The 17894-nt window shown below is 40.2% G+C and overlaps 1 protein-coding gene across 3 annotated transcripts in view; it reads left to right on the top strand.

The window, feature by feature from the left end:
• EPB41L1 (erythrocyte membrane protein band 4.1 like 1) overlaps positions 1–17680 on the top strand; it is a 195515-nt gene extending 177835 nt beyond the window's left edge. For 2 of the 3 annotated variants that reach the window (XM_069752308.1, XM_069752309.1), the window contains 8 exons: positions 2539–2640; positions 9914–10228; positions 10737–10847; positions 12961–13065; positions 13147–13221; positions 14039–14119; positions 16535–16651; positions 16739–17680. In XM_069752308.1, the coding sequence (XP_069608409.1) occupies positions 2539–2640; positions 9914–10228; positions 10737–10847; positions 12961–13065; positions 13147–13221; positions 14039–14119; positions 16535–16651; positions 16739–16747 (915 nt within the window). In that variant the 3' untranslated portion in view covers positions 16748–17680. Of the gene's footprint in view, positions 1–2538; positions 2641–6677; positions 7887–9193; positions 9305–9913; positions 10229–10736; positions 10848–12960; positions 13066–13146; positions 13222–14038; positions 14120–16534; positions 16652–16738 lie in introns of all 3 variants that reach the window. The other variant, XM_069752310.1, reaches the window with a different exon arrangement.
• The last annotated feature ends 214 nt before the right edge of the window (positions 17681–17894 follow it).

Here is a 17894-nt window from a genome sequence, read left to right as displayed (position 1 = left end):
CACAGATTTCCACTGGTCTAATGTCCATTCCTTGTGTTCTTTAGCCCAAACAAGTCTCTTCTGCTTGTTGCCTGTCCTTAGCAGTGGTTTCCTAGCAGCTATTTTACCATGAAGGCATGCTGCACAAAGTCTCCTCTTAGCAGTTGTTGTAGAGATGTGTCTGCTGCTAGAACTGTGTGGCATTGACCTGGTCTCTAATCTGAGCTGCTGTTAACCTGCGATTTCTGAGGCTGGTGACTCGGATAAACTTATCCTCAGAAGCAGAGGTGACTCTTGATCTTCCTTTCCTGGGGCGGTCCTCATGTGAGTCAGTTTCTTTGTAGCGCGTGATGGTTTTTCCAACTGCACTTGGGGACACTTTCAAAGTTTTCCCAATTTTTCAGACTGACTGACCTTCATTTCTTAAAGTAATGATGGCCACTCGTTTTTTCCTTACTAAGCTGCTTTTTTCTTGCCATAATACACATCTTAACAGTCTATTCAGTAGGACTATCAGCTGTGTATCCACCAGACTTCTGCACAACACAACTGATGGTCCCAACCCCATTTATAAGGCAAGAAATCCCACTTATTAAAACCGACAGGGCACACCTGTGAAGTGAAAACCATTCCCGGTGAGTACCTCTTGAAGCTCATCAAGAGAATGCCAAGAGTGTGCAAAGCAGTCATCAAAGCAAAAGGTGGCTACTTTGAAGAACCTAGAATATAAGACATAACAAAAAAGTGTGAAACTACTGAAATTAAGTATATCATTCCACATGTGTTAATTCATAGTTTTGATGCCTTCAGTGTGAATGTACAATTTTCAGATTCATGAAAATACAGAAAAATCTTTAAATGAGAAGGTGTGTTCAAACTTTTGGTCTGTACTGTATATAATCTAATTTTGATATTTTCAACCTTTCTTTTTATTTTTCTACTTTTTTATGATCACAAGGCCACTGAAATACATGTTAAAATTTTACTCCATTCCATAAAAATTATTTTTATATATTTGACACAGTTTAACGGGGGTGGGGCTAGTAACAGCAATTATGATTTTTTAAATTTGTAATTTATTTAAAAGTCTTTTGGGGCGCTGGATCTGAAACTGCCAAGATTCCACTGTATTCTATATGCGGGTGGGCAATTAAGTGAGCACATGTGTGCGATTCCCATACTTGCGGTCATATGCCGATTTGTCTCGCCTGGCTTCTGGCTTTTCTGAGACTAGAGAACCCCTGTAAACATGGTTATGGTAGGTTTGCACTATGAGTGGTAATGTGTACAATCACTGTATACACCATATGTCTATTTTAGGCATTTGGGCAGTGGACATGAGCATAACTATTTAAAACTGCTTTTCAATATAGGGTGTACTTTTTAACAATAGACGTCAAAAGGGCACTTATTTCTATACCTCAATTGCACTTTTAGATGCCCAGCATACTTATATACAGTACATCTAGTACTGTTAGATACACTTAGTATACAATTGTATATATCAGATATACGTTATACACTAAGGGTGAGAATCATAAAGACAAGTCACAATTTTTTTCTGCAAAATCGTACTTATTGTACAAACATTTGTGACTTTTATATGTTATTTTTAGACATAATTTTTTATATTTTATTTCACAACTTTAATACAGAATTTTGTAAATCATTATGGATTCCACACTTTATAAAGTAACACTAAAATAATGCAAAATGCCAACATGCAACATCTACGCTGTTTTAAAGAATGCCCTCATGAACTGGTTAACTGGCTATTCATTTGTTCTGATACATTTCTTCCAAATATTGTGAATACTTTCTGCATAAAGTTTACATCTGCACCAATATTTGTGTAGCAAAGTGAGAAAGGTCAAAATCTATATCAAAGATTTATATACATATGCAAAGACCATAATTTGACTTTTTTTGTCTTATTATAGGTTGTGGGTTTCTTCTGTCCAGTGGTTCTTGAGCATTGTCTGGATGCCACAACATTTAGTTTACCCCTGAATTTTGAGCAAGCTGGCACCCGACTGTTCAGAATGCATTGGAGTGTGTAAATATTTATAGTGTTTAGTGCAGAACAAATGCAGTACAGGGATATGTGACGTCCAGAATCATTTAGTATGTATTTACATAGAAAGTAGTAAAAGCACTAATGCGTGGAATACCCATCAACGTGTTACAGGCACATCACCATTTTATAGCCAGAACAATCAGCAAGACAACAAATTGCAGTTTGCAGATGCTTACTGAGATATGATTATCATATTCTGAAATATTCCAAGATAGTCTGATGATGGGTTGCATGATAACCACCAGTTATTATTATAGTGCTCCCATAACTAAAGAAAGACAATATTTTGGAGAATATTTTGAAGAACTGTGATTTTTGGAATTGACCAATATATAAATAAAAAAATATAATTAAAAAAAAAAATATGCAGGTGTCCACGGCATATAACCCTGTATTTAGGGTCCACATCTCATCTTATGAGACGATAAGTTCCTCCACTTGCTGTAATGTGTCTTAATTTTCCTTTTTATGGTGTTCAACAGGACACAGAAGAAATTGGCAAAAGAGAGGAGGATGAGCATGATACCGCTGCTGCCCAGGATTCAGATGTTTTCACCCAAAAAAGCTTGGCTTCATCTCCCGAGGTGCCTCACCTTACTTTGTATATTATTTACTTTGATTAATATGTTATAAAGATTTCTTCGATCTAGAAATTGACCAGTTTACCAGGATCTGAAATCTCTGAAAAAACAGAATTCTTTCATTTGTATACAGATTTGTTTTGCATTATTATGCGCAGCTGTTACACATCTTTCACTACGATCCAAATCTAAAATTTCATACTTGATCATTTTAGACTATGTGTTCCTCATTATGTATTGTATGTATTCTTTTGTAACAGCAATTTTTGGTTAAACTGGTCATCACTTCAGAGTATTAAATCCCAATCATAACAGAATGGGGGAAACACTGAAAAATTACTAAACTTCCAGGGTTCCCTTATCCTCATTCCTACCCCAAAGAGACTCATGTAGGGAAAGGTAAAACATTCAATAATTCTAGTCAAGCACTATATTCAGATTTGTAGACCGTTTCCCTCTTTTCTGTAGTAGTGATTTATTACTGTGTTCCAGCAAACCCCTGACCATATTCCAGGTTAATAACACAAGGAACCCTGGTTGAGAATGACTGCTTTACATACTTGTTGACAGTTGACTAAAAATATGTTTAGTTTATTGCCATAGGAAAAAAAAAGATAAGTGGCCCCCAGACACATCATTTCCTATTTAACACTTAGTAGGCATCACGGAGTGATGACATCCATCATACTCAACAGGTGACAGATAATCTGAAGGTATTGATGTTTAAAAGGCCAATATAACATAAACATATTGAGGGTTGCTAAATATTTATGATGTGCATATGTATTTACAAAGAAGTAGAAGCTCTAATGTTTATAATTTTTTTCCCGTTTCGGTGTTGTTCATATATTCATGTTTTTTTTTACATGTGGATGATGGAGCGGCATAGCGTACCACTAAATCACTGTAATATATGCATAAAAAACATGACTCAGATATGAGGTTAAATACACAAAAGACCCATTCAAATACAAGCAAGGAAAAATATTATTTTATTTCATCAAAGACAGTGTTTTAAGTTAGAAGATTAGTCCCATCTTTTATTTTAAAGAGGTTGTCCACTTCTTTATCATTGATGGCCTATCCTTGGAATAGGTCATCAATGTCTGATCAGTCAGGATCTGACACCTGGTACCCCAGCCGATCAGATGTACTCAGTGTCGGCTGCTACCAGAAGTGCTCAATTGCGGAGCTGCCCCGTTTTCTGATATTTGTCGCAATCGGGTACTGCACATCCGCCTCCTATTGATTTGAATAGGGAGCAGCTCCGCAATTGAGCACTTCCGGCCAGAGGCATCTGACACTGAAAACAGCTGATTGGTGAGAGTGACGGGTGTCCGACCCCGACCAATCAGATATTGATGACCTACCCTAAAGGTCAATGATAAAGTAGAGGACAATCTAAATGACAATCTAAATGAAACATGTATAGTTTTAAACTTAAGACACACAAAACAATCTGGTTTTGATAGTTTGATAGTTTTTCCAAAACATTATTAAAGGATCTCTATTAGTATTTGTTATCAATGATCTGATTTTGATGTTCAGTATTAATCAAAAATTTGCAATATTTTTTCCTGTTCTGATTGGGATGTGAACATTATATATTCCACGTGAATGAAGCTAAACCAGAAGGGGACACATATGGAAACAAGCAGTAAAGAAACATGTGTCAAACATACCAGAATATGTTGTAAACCTTTTTTACCCCCTGGCATTCTCTCAAGCAGTTTTTTCAGGTAGTCACCTGGAATGGCTTTCCAACAGTCTTGAAGGATTTCCCATATGTGCTGTGCACTTTTTGGCAGCTTTGCCTTCATTATGTGGTCCAACTCATCTCAAACCATTTCAATTGGGCTTAGGTCGAGTGATTTTGGAGTTCATCTCATCTGATGCAGCACTCCATTCCTCAGCCGCTTGGTCACATAGCCATTATATAGGCTGGAGGAGCATTTTGGGTCTTAGTCCTCTTGCAATACAAATTCTTGTTTGCTGTCCTCACTAGTGGCTTCTTATCAGCAATTCAACAATAATGCCTGCTTCTTGCAAACTCAGCCTGACAATTAATGTTGATATGTATCTGCTATTCGATTCCTTTGCATTATTAATGAGGACTGTGATCAGAGTTGCTGTCAATTTGGGATTTCTGAGGCTGATAAATCTTATTAACTTATCCTCTGCAGCACATGTAATTCTAGGTCTTCTTTTCCTGGGACGGTTCTCAAGAGAGCCACTTTCATTATTGATTGTTTTCATGACTGCACTTGAGGATGCATTCAAGGTCCTAGCAATTTTCTAGATTGACTGACCTTCATGTCTTAAAGTAAAGATGGATTGTTCTTTCTCTTTACTTAGTTGAGTGGTTCTTGCCATATTCTGCCTTAGAACAGTTGTGGACCCCGACTCAGCACCGTATGGAACTGTGTGCCAACAATGCCTCTGCAAAACACAGTTTATGGTCGCAAACACTTTGTGAAGGCTGGTGATTCCACAAATGAACTCTTGAAAATGCATACTTCTTGGAACCTAATTTCAAATGACTACCTGTTAAAGCCACATAAGAGAATGCCAAGGGTGTGTAAAGATGTCATCAGAGTAAAGGGGGTACTTTGAGGAATCTAAGGTTTGACACATTCTAGGTTATGTCACATATGTTTCTTTACACCTTGTTTGTGTGCCTTCATGCTTATGGAAAACCATAGGACGAACAGCTGTGTCCAAATTTTGACCCATAGTGTATGCCAATATTTTAAAATAGCAAAATATATAAAAAAAATAGTTTGTGCATCCACCAGGGCTCACAAGGGCTTATCTTAAAAAGCCTAGATTCACACATGCAGTTTTTAAATATGTAACACTTAGGTATTACATAAAAAGTGAGAAGAATTGAGTATTTTGTTAATGTTTTTGGCTTTAATTTTCTCTTAAACCAAAAGCTACTTCAGTGCTACTAGACTTATACTCTCCTGTTTACATCACTGCAATGTTGAAATGGTGTACCAATATATTATTCCTAGAGATGAGTAGGATTCACTGGTCTCTGCTACATCGGCTGCATCAGTGGCCGATGGCCACTTTTTGGGAACCTTACAAACTGCCTCCTACCTGTTGGAATACCTGACACCACTTCTGATTTGTATGCCCAGAACAACATCATTGTTGCAGTGTTATGCATGTATAACATAGCACCGGACTTTGATTCACTCATCACTAATGAGCCAATCATTGGCCTTAGTGGCGATGTCAGTATGTATGTTGTGATCCCAGTGGCAAGTGATGAGACCTGTTTTGGTATGGCACATCATCAATGCAGCATTGTTAACAAAGATCACTGTGGCATTACATGGAAGGTGCGAATGAAGCAGTGAAGGCTTTAAAGCTAGTCATTATTTTGTGATGCAATAAGCTGCCAGGATTTTTTATAGCCTGCGAAATGTTTTTATCCTGGGAGAACAATGAATTATATAATTATATATTAGCTTCTAGTCAGCTCTCGTGCCTTTTGATAGCATTGTGTTACTATTAAGTACTTCCAGAAGAAATTACATTTATCAGTCTGAATTTTGTGACATAAGACATTGTGTTTCATTAAGGAATTTAATTCTGTGTTGAAATCTACTTCTCATGTTATTCATCTCCTAGAGGACTGTTTCTGAAGTTATGTTCTTCAGCTATATTCATACTACAAGCACAGGTAGTTTTTTCTGTGCAAGCCCATATAACACTTTTGTTCAACTGATCAATTTGAGGAGCACATTCCCTGAAAGTTTGATTGACTCACTGCTCATAGCAGCTACAGGAACTTATCTCATTACTAGTTATTGTTGTATTGTTTTCAACACCCTTGCACATATAACAGGGCTGTGTTTTGTGTGTAAATGTCTAATTTTATATGATCACAAACTTCAATAATGTTCATTTGTCAACAATGTTTACACGTGTCCTTTTGAGAGAAACAAATGTTATCTTATAATATAATGGACATTTTTAGTGTCACTGTGCATTAGCAGCTAACCCATCTTGCTCTGATTACTGTACAGGGCATGGAGCATTGGGTTTTTATAGAAAGGAGTACAGAAAACTTTAATACGTCCTTTGAAGAGGTGCCAAAATCTCAAACTGTCCACATCAGTGGGCAGGATTTGACCCCCGACATGGAAGAACACTTCCAACTTCCAATGGATAGGGTGGAAAGAGAAACTGAGGACCCTCACAAGGAGAAAGGGGCCGAGACAGACAAAGCAGTACCAGTGGTAAAGGGAGTGGAGAGAAGAATCAGGTTAACCCAAAGGGAACAGCGTCTTGTAATGGTAACTGGAGAATGGGACACAGTGGAAAGTAAAGCCAGGACAGCACCAGATGGTGCTCCTGCAGATGATAGCAGAGAATGGGCTATAAAGATGGACAATGTAAAACAAGGCCAAGTCTGGAGTAGGGGAGAAGAAGTAGATGGAGAAGATCCCTCTATAAAGTGGACAGAGAGGGGATTGCTAGCTTCTGGATCATCAGAAAGGTCTCATGATATGAGCAGGACAATTGTGGAAATTGGAGAGAGCAGGCGTGTTATTTTATGTGACGAAGAAGAAGCTGATGACAGCGCTGATGAAACAGAAGGCGAGTGGAACAATGATGTTCACTGGGAAGACCAACAAAAAACGTTAATATGGTGTGAGAGTTCTGGGTACCAGCAACCCAAGAAATCAGAAAATACAGAGGAAATGGACATGTTTACATCATTTCAGCATCGTCATGAGCAAATGCAATCTGTATTTAATGGTAGAAGGGAGAGTCAACATGATGAAACATTAAGGGAATATGTCACGACTGATATCCTAATGCCAGATGATCATCCTGAAGAAATTATTGAAGATGGCTGTGCAACAGGTAGAGAAAACACAGAAGAGGTTTTGGAATCAAAATGTCCGAATGAGCCTTTGTCTTCAAGTGTACAGATGACAGCTGAGAGGGGCACAGAAGATTTACCTTTGGAAGATTGGGGTCCACCAGTGCTTCACTTTATGCTACCAACCATCATACCACTGCCAGTGAGCCTTCCCAGAGAACGGGGTCATCAAGAGGCAGCTGCAGTCAGCAATCAAAGTGAGCAAATTCTTGTTCAATCAAATCCTAGGCACCATGCTGGTCCTTATCAAGAAGGAAATGCCAGTCCTGCTGAATCCACAACAGACACTCCTGGAGACCTTTCATCTCCAGACTCAGGCTGTGAAATAACACTCACCGATGCAGCGGTAACTGTGCTAAATCCTCATCAGTAGCATGTTTGTAGGGGGGAGGGATGGAGGCACCAAACCTGCTTGGCATTGGAGTGTTGTGGTTTGGCTAGCACGCCAGGTTCCTGTTTGTGTATCCGAAGGGGCATGGTGTCATAATGGGATCTGTCTGCCTGTCTGTGCCAATACTCTCCTACCATCTGCTTCTGGCTGGAGTACCATCTGGCTTAGAATACCCCGTCCCCAAATATCAGTCTGAAAAGCATGGAAGCAAAAGAGGAGACGGGAAGGAGAGCTGTTGGAAAGATGAAGAGAGGTGAAGCTACATCCTCTTCTTAACTAATCTGGTAACATCACTAAAATACATCTTCCCCACTCCAGGAATCAGGCGCTTTCAATGACATGACAGTGGTTTATTGGCTCCTGCAGTAATTTTCTTAGTCGTCTGGGAAAATCAATGCTTGGCAGGTACCCTGCAGTTCATGTCCCACATTAAATGCATAACTGGATTGAAACGCCTTGCGATTTGCGCCTTCATGGATAAGAAGGAGTTAGTAATCTCCATCCCACCTCCTCCCCACTCACTGCACTGAGGCTGCTGTTTTCTTGCTTTTGTGCTATGCATCTGGACACTGATTCACTGAGCTGTATTAAGTCTAGGAAGACGACGAAATGTATTCTTAAAGCGTTTCTACAATCTGAACCAACCTATCCACACTGAGATGTCTATAGGCTTCTGACTAGTGATGGGCGAGTGTGCTTGTTACTCGAGATTTCCGAGCATGATCGGGTGATCTCCGAGTATCTTGGGCGTGCTCGTAGATTATGTTTGTGTCACCACAGCTGCATGGCAGCTGTTAGACAACCTGAACATGCAGGGATTGCCTGTTTGTTAGGAAACCCCCACATGTATTCAGGCTGTCTAGCAGCCGCACATCATGCAGCTGCAGGGACACAAACAATCTACGAGCACGCCCAAGATACTCGGAGATCACCCGAGCATGCTCGGAAATATCGAGTAAGGGGCACACTCGCTCATCATTACTTCTGACCTGTTTGTTTTATTTCTACATTCATCAGACTTTTCCCTATATTCCCTTTTAGTTACTGTTTCGCTTCCTTTTTTCATACTGTATATATACAAAAACAGAATGCACATCCAATAGGGCCCCTTGGTAACAATTTAATACAACTTAGTGAATCAGCGTCCATTCGAGCCTCGCTTTGATGCTGCGCTGCCCAGCATCAGTCTCATGCATTGTGCTGCAGGTCTTGCTCCCTGCCCCTTGAAAATTCTTCACTCTAACCCTTCTCTCCTGCTCTAGAGTCAACCACTTGAGTCAACATCTTGGGAGGAAAGGGACATCCCGTCAGCTCTCAGAGAGGTCTCCCTGCCGGACCAGGGTTATAGAAAATCCGGGATTGTCCTTTTTCAGGTCAGGGCTATGGCCTGCCCTGATTCTGCTTGCATTTTGTTAGTTATTGTACACCCAGGGGGCTGCAGAATAAATGTGACCTTTGGTTTATATCAAGCAAAATATGGTCTATGAAAATACAAAAAATATATATTGTTATATATAAATGTTAAACGTTGTAACACAACATACAAATATATTCTATATCTGCATAATATTCAGTTTTAGTGTAGTTTTACTGACATATTTAATATTTCTTCATAATGTTACAGTGGTGTAGAACTACATTTACAGGGGTCTAATGAGAGTCTGGTGTTATATACAAAGCCTAAAAATGCTTGATAACCTCAACTAACACTGAACTGCTATTTTCCACTGATGAACAAAACATTTTCACATAGGAGGAGCAGTAGGATTTGAATTTTATTTACATTGTAAATTACATATGATACCTATTGCAAGGGTTACCAATTTATAAAAATGGTATGTTAATAGTCTTGTGCATAGATTTTCCATTTTTATGAAAAGGCATGATCACAAGTCCATCTGAACTCACCATGCCACTCTCCTCATCTTTGAGTAATGTCGCACTGAGACCTTTCGCCATCATGGCTTTTTGAATCCCTTTAGAGAATGAGCAGCAGGGAAGCAGATGAAGGACGTCCATCAGTAGAAGAGGAGCAAAGTGCAGGGCTCCTCAAAGACAACCAACTGAGCATTGAGAGGAAGTGCTCAAGCATTACCGTCAGTTCTACATCCAGTCTTGAGGCGGAGGTGGACTTCACAGTCATTGGAGATTACCACTCGAATGTAGGCTTTGAGGATTTCAGACGTAGCCTGCCAGAGTTGCATAGAGACCAAGGTGATGGAGGCGCAATGGACAACCTTGCAACTGCATTCCAGGAAGTACATGATGGAGACAAGTCAGAGGAGGAGACAACGGAGGTACAAAGTTACAGCATGGAGTTTCCAGACATACCCTTGTCCATGTTGTCAGTTCTACCAATAAATACTTAACCTGAGGCATCTAAAATTGGCTGCCCAGGTTTGCAGTACATCTCAAAAACATTAAAATGCATCGAAGGTGCTGGAAATGCATGATGTGGCCAAACATGTCAACATTTATGTACGTCTCTACATCCATCATCCATCCTTGTTGTGTTTAGTATTCCCAGCTTGTTACTAGAAATTGCATGTCATTGTACTATGATACCACCATGTGCATGCTGAAAGCATCCGTCTGTTCAGTTTAGTAATGTCGACGATGTCATCTGTGCTGACCAATGACATCAATAGATTTTCTAGCATGTTAATGTAAATCATTTTATTAAACATCATCTACCCATCCTGTGCATGTTTTTTTCAATTTTTATTTAGATCACACGTATTCATAAGCTATTTATTATGTTTGTTAGTTGTCTAAATCCAGTAACCTTATTCTTTTGTCACATAGTCACACCTGAAGACAGTGCAGAACGAGGTCATCACTAGTATGGATGCAGTCGGCAGAACAGATGGAGAAACTATTACGCAAACACAGATTTCTACGGTACAAACCACTCAGGTAACAATTTTAAAATGAAGGAGCCTAATTTAAAGACAATCTATCACCAGGTTTTTGCTATGTAATCTGAGAGCACAATGAGATAGGGTCCTGATTCTAGCGATGTGTCTCTTACTACTCTGCATGCTGTCATTTTGATATCACAGTTTTCTCTGTTGCACATCTATCAGTTCTCTAAGTTCTCACTCACACCAGTGATTGACAGCATTCTGCCTATGCACAGGGTACACAGAAAGCTGTCAAACAGTAGTGGGGTTGGGGTTATACAAAACTCAATAATATGGAGGACTACATAGCATGAAACAACTAGTCCTCCAGTGTTAATCTCCTGATGATAAGACAAAGATCTTTCCAATATAATGCTGATTAAATAGAAAGTGCTACAGAATATGCTGGTGCTATAGAAATTAAAAATATTATTATTTTTAAGAGTAAATAATTACAGTGTTTTATAAGCTATCCAAATGTGATATGCACTGTACCATTGTTGGTTAGAAGATCATTTGTAGTCTTGGTGTCCACTATGGAGCACAGAAGGGATATTCCAGAGTTCAAATTGACCCTATTTCAGTGTTCGATGGGTGGAAAACCTGCACAGATAACTTTCCCATTCAAGCCCAAGGATAGTGCCACACTCATAAGAAAAATAGTGAATGACATGCCCATTGTTCCTCTATTTCTCAATATTTTATTATATAGGGTTTACTCCTCTGTGTAACACTGTCTCTGGGAAGAGCATCAATACGTGTGATGGAGTAGGCCCATTCTGTTGGAAGTAACATGGTTGAGACTTGGTAGACTACAACTGGTTTGGGTAGAACCACACACAGTATATGTTATTTTGCCTTTTTAACAACCTCCCAAGCCTCCAGCACCTATTAAAAGTCTGATATTTTATAGGTGATAGAAAGTAATTACGGTATGACCTGTGGTGACCAGGTGCCAGCAGTTCTTAACCTCCTCCCACCATGTTCCCAATTGCAAAAACTCTGCTTTTTTACATTGCCTTTTTTTTCTGTCGGTGTTCATACCAAAATACACCCTAGCAATCTGCTACGACTGTTGGATTTTTTTGCTGCGTTTTTGATAAATTATATTCTTTTTTATGCATTTTTGGTGCAGATTTTTAAGAAGTGTAGAAACGCTAAGATTCATCACTTAAAAGCATGACTATGTTTTTATAGGTATTTTTTAGGTTGCCCATAGAAACCTATTGTAAAAAAACACTGCAAAAAAATGTGCAGAAGAGAAAAGGCAGCAGAACGGTGGGGACAGCTCTCCAGCGACCAACTATGCGAAGTCCCCTGGTAACCAGGGTAAACATCGGGTTACTAAGCGCAGGGCCGCGCTTAGTAACCCGATGTTTACCCTGGTTACCAGTGCTAATGTAATAAAACCCAAACACTACATACTTACATTCCGGTGTCTGTCCCCCGTCGCTGTGTTTTCCTGTACTGACTGTGAGCGCCGGCTGGCCGTAAAGCACAGCGGTGACGTCACCGCTGTAATCTACTTTACGGCTGGCCGGCGCTGACAGTGCAGGGAAGCAGAACGCCGAGGGACGCTATAGACACCGGTATGTAAGTATGAAGTGTTTGGTTTTTTTACATTTACACTGGTAACCAGGGTAAACATCGGGTTACTAAGCGCGGCCCTGCGCTTAGTAACCCGATGTTTACCCTGGTTACCAGTGAAGACATCGCTGAATCGGCGTCACACACGCCGATTCAGCGATGTCTGCGGGTGATCCAGCGACGAAATAAAGTTCTGGACTTTATGCTCCGACCAACGATTGCACAGCGGGATCCTGATCGCTGCTGCGTGTCAAACACAACGATATTGCTATCCAGGACGCTGCAACGTCACGGATCGCGAGCGATATCGTTGTGAAATTGGTCAGTGTGAAGGCACCTTTAGGGTATGCCACTCTCTGTACGGATGGTGGTAATATTTATGCAATTGCTTTTGAACTACAATAGACCGATGGCATCTAGAGACTGATAACATCTTTAAAACTTCAAGAATTTTTTCTATAGCCATGACTCCTAAACTGCTCGGAATAAAGAAAACATCCGGTAAGATATGGCTAGTGATTGTTGTTGCACCTTGACAGGCTGAGGAGAACAGGACAGACCTTGGAGGAGGAGATCTGACAAAAGCTGTAGCATCTGGTGAGAGCGTCCACCCTCTACAAGCCGATGTGGCTCGTACCCAACATGTAAGTTATACAAGAAAGCGCAGTATCACTAGGATGTTCATGTTAGATTAAAAACTGTTACCAAGTACATTTGTTCCTTAGGTTTCCCATACTGCAAATATTACTCACGGCACAGCAGAAACATTGTCATCATCTACAACTACCCATGTGACAAAGGTGAGGACATTTCAGCCAATACATGCTAAAATTATGCACATTTTTTTAATACTCTTAAATTGGCAGATTTATTAGGCGATTAATGTTTTTGCTATTCTTTGTCATTATTTATTTTTTTTACTAGTCCTGACTAGTTTCTGGGACTGATGAACATAGATCACTAATCATTTAGAATATTTTAGAACCAAATTGCTGAAACAGTAGCTGGGCATAACAGGTAGATTAGAACAGCCTGCAATGGGTAGATACCTAAGCGAATACAAAACAGGTGTTGTTTCTTAGGCCCTAGTCAGTCCTAAATCAGAAAAGCCCTACTAAGACTAGGCGGCGGGTAAAAAAGTGTCCTTTTGGCCTCTGTCTGGTATATGTCAAGTGTTCTGCAGTTTACAGCATACAGAAAAAACCCTTAAACTGCGCTATATACGGTTCTTTAAAATATAGCTAACTTATTCACTTTATTGTAGTTTCCTATAAAGCTTGGCCACAGACAGTTTAGATGATCACACATTTGGGGTGACCTTTAACAATTCTTATTTAGGTAAAATTCACAGAGTTCCGAATTCTACATAGAAAATGCTTAATGCTATTGATCATATCAAGCCCCATTGTACTTTAATACTAGGTTTTCCTGTATAGAGTAGGGCGAGTCTCTCTGATATGTACATAACTAGGAGAACGTATGTTGTATATGTGGAATACAGTGAATAAATTAATTATGTGGAAAATTAATATCGTTAACCTATTATATCGCTGTGCTTACCTTGTTCTTTTGGTATAGCTGATTTCACTAATTTCTTTGTCCAATATGCCCAAGCAGACAGTAAAAGGTGGATTTTCAGAAACAAGGATAGAGAAGAGAATAATTATTACTGGAGATGAAGATGTGGATCAAGAACAGGTAATGCTGCAGTATGTGACCGCTCAGAGTACAGCAATGTTACAGCAGTACTTCAGTACTTACCTCCTTAAAGCGGGACTCAGTGGGGCAAATAACAATTTCAGAGTTAAAAGCTAATTTTTGCACAAGCCTTATTTGTGTTAAAATTAATGACTTTTTGCCCTTCTTGCTTGTATATCAAGGGGTTGGTAAAGACAGCTTTTATGTGAACGACATTTCAACTAAATGTTCATTAATGGGAATAGGTACTTTAACTAGATCATAGATACAGTAACTGGTCTGCAGCCTTTCCTTTATTTATAAAATAGAGACAATGACATATTGCTGAAAGAGGAAACCCCTTTAGCACCACTCCAGTGTTTTGTTTTTTTTTGTGTTGTTTTTATTGCAGCGCTGGAGTGATGCTTCTAATGTAAGGTCCCTGCCCTTAGTTTTACATTTACCCGCTGCCGTCTTCACCTTCTATTATCCCCGCTCCTGGAGGTCTCCAGCAGTTTGTGACCTGCTGAATCGCTGCAGTGTTTGCTGGGCAAGCCGGAGGTCACAACTCAATACAAGTCTATGAAAGCCTCATACATGGAGAGCTTGTGATGTAACTTCTGAGTGGTGCTGAAAAAAGGTGAAGACAGCAGTGGGTAAGTATAAGGCCGGGATCACACATGCGAGAAACACGTCCGTGTCTCGCATGTGAAATCCAAGCTCTGGCGCCGGCACTCCAGAGCGGAGCGTGCGGCTCCATGTGTTGCTATGCGGCCACACGCTCCACTCTGGAGTGCCGGCGCCAGAGCTTGGATTTCACATGCGAGACACGGATGCGTTTCTCGCATGTGTGATCCCAAGTCTCCTGCCCCTTGTCTCATACTCACCTGCCACCGCCTTCATCCTTTTCCAGCTTCGCTCCAGTCTGTCTCCTTTGAAAAGTGACCTGCCGGCAGCTCCAGTGTTTCATGGAGTGACGCGGAAGTCACTTTTCAATACAAGTCTTGCATTGAGCTCTTTTGACGTAACTTCTGATTTACTGACAGTCAAAAGCTACGATCATAAGATGGCGCTGCGGGACCTGTGTGGTGCCTAAAAACAAGGCCGCCGCCGGAGTGTGAGTATATGACTGGGGGCAGGGGGCTTACAAAGAAAAAAACAAAATGCCTGAGTGGCGCTTTAACAGTCATTTTTTTCCCCAGGCCAAGTTAGGTTTTACAAAACAAAGAGACATAAAATGTATAGATGTAAAGTACATATTCGACAATAATGGCTCACCAAAAAAATGTACCAATTAAAAAATACATTTTAATATTAAATCTCTAAAAAGTCTAGTTTAATCAATGACATAAAATACATTCTAAATATAGGTAAACACACATATAAGACAGAGTGAAATGGATGCCAAAGGGGATTATACCAGATAGTAGGATTATGTAGACCTGTGGTACACCCTATCGTATCCCTAATGCTAACCTGCCTGGCCACTGAGGATTTCACTCTAAATCATGTGGTGCCCCTGCTCAGTGATGGCTGACCTTGATAATCCCCTATTGCATCCTATTTAAACTATAATCACATGGACTAGTATGTATCCAATAGTCTGTACTTACCGGTAGGTAAATCAAAATGGAGCCATAAAACTGTTGGAATATTCTGTATCCAAAGTCTCTACTTGCATAGGTTAGATATAGCCTTATGTCACTGATCAATATCAAATACAACCAATGGACTAGTCCAGAGTAACTATATAGTAATTTAAGCACAAATTATTGAAGTGACCAACTGTTATCAGTAAACTGTATAGTGTCACACATGACAAACTTCTATCATGGGCGATATATATTGTACAATCAGATCCAATATCAGAAACTTACAAATAATATCATAGACCGACCTCTATCAAAGGAGATAATGAAATCAGTGCCAAATAAATAGTCAACCTTGTCCCAAGGGAGGTTTACTCTATATAACCAGATCCAGTGTCAAAAAACTCAACACTTTTCCCTATTTAAAAAGTTCTTCAGGAGTGATAGCCAACTGGTATGTAAGAACTATAGAAAAGTATGCACTTAGCTTTCGTTGTGTGTAACAAAACAAACTATGCTTTACTTACCCTGCTTAGGGCCAGCGTTGTGCCTCTTCTACCAACCAGTCTCTATTGTATGACTGCAGTGACGACATCATGTCAACATTATTGCAGCCAGTGAATGAGCTCAGTGGCTCACGCCATCTATGTAGCTTTTCCGTAGAACTCAGAAAGTGTCAGAAAAAAAATGCACTTTCGAAATGTAGCAAAATAAAAATCACCACCAAGAAAACTGTTGTTACTTTTTAAAAAGCATTTAACACACCGAACAAAAATGTACGGTATTTGAAGCAATCCTAAACAAAATATCAACCGAACCACATTATCCTAAACCTGTTTGATTCTAGGCCCTAGCCATGGCTATTAAAGAGGCAAAGCTGCAACACCCAGATATGTTGGTCACCAAGGCGGTGGTATACTGTGAAACAGAACCTTCTCCTGAGGAGCCTAGCGAGAAACAGCAGGTAGAACGCCCTACATTTTACAGAGCAGTGGCTAAGATGCATGAAAATCATTTATATTAACAATATATTTTTTTTTCCATTCTCTAGCAATCTTGACCTTGGATTTTGGATGTGAATCCTCCCTTCAATCTCCCTTTCTCTACCCCTGTCTCATAAAATAAAGACTGTCCTCCCTTCCCTAAACCTACAGCTCATGCCAGCTGCAAAGCCTCAAAATCGGCAGGAGGCCTCTGAAACCATGCTGACAGCATTCCCTGACAATGAAAGACTTGTCACCTTCCTGGGAGCAGAGTACCATCTCTTGTGAAGATGACTATGGGACACTTCCTTCTTGTGCATCCGCTCTACGACAGCTCCTCTTCTGAGAAGCATGCCTAGCAATGCGTGACTAGAATGCATGCGGCATCTGCAGAGTCAATCTGATCTGCGCAGTTAGGAAATTTGTGCTTTGTAATATTGAAGATTTCACTGAAGGGAATCCCTCAACATTCTTCAGGGTGCTCCAGCAACAATGGGGTTAATAATTCTTCATAAACTCATCATTTGTTATACGCATTAGAAACCTGATATACTTCAGCCAGGAAATCTCTCATCTAGATACTTAGCGCTGTACGATTCTGTTCTGATAATCTGCAGTGGAATTGTCACATTAGATAGAATTGCAGCAGTGGAGTCTGTTCTGATAATACAATGTTTGACCCTGGTCCCGTTTAGTATGATTTTCTGTTCGGCACAGCTAGTAATATGGAAATGAAAGGCGACTGAAATTTTGCAAATACTCTTATTAGACTCTTGCTCTTTGGACCTCGCTAGTAGGACTTGCTGCACAATTAACCCATTGGTTGCCGGCTGTGGAGTCAGATGTCCTAGCTAGTTGGGGGGGAAAGGCTGAGCCATATGTGTTAAAAGGTTTTAACGTCGCACAGGGGGAGGCCTGATCCACTGCAATGCTGTGCTCTCCCCAGTCCCTCCTCCTCCCTGTGCACCGTGATCACTGCTCTATAGCCAATAAAAACAAAGTCAGTGTGACATGTGACTTCTTCCTTATTCTGAGTATCAATCATTTCAAGGGGATGTGTAATAATATTAGAATTGAGATAAACAGTGGGAGTAGAGAAGAGCAAGGAGGCAGCGAAAGGCGAGACATGCCATGCCCATCCTGCAGGACGAAGCTCCTTCTATGTCCCGAGAACTGCGCACCCAGATGGGGCTACCATAATAGAGCATACAAATTACATAATGA

This window comes from Ranitomeya imitator, chromosome 2 (genome assembly GCF_032444005.1).
Source record: "Ranitomeya imitator isolate aRanImi1 chromosome 2, aRanImi1.pri, whole genome shotgun sequence".
Taxonomy (NCBI): Eukaryota; Metazoa; Chordata; class Amphibia; order Anura; family Dendrobatidae; genus Ranitomeya; species Ranitomeya imitator.
This window is presented reverse-complemented; position numbering and strand designations above follow the sequence as displayed.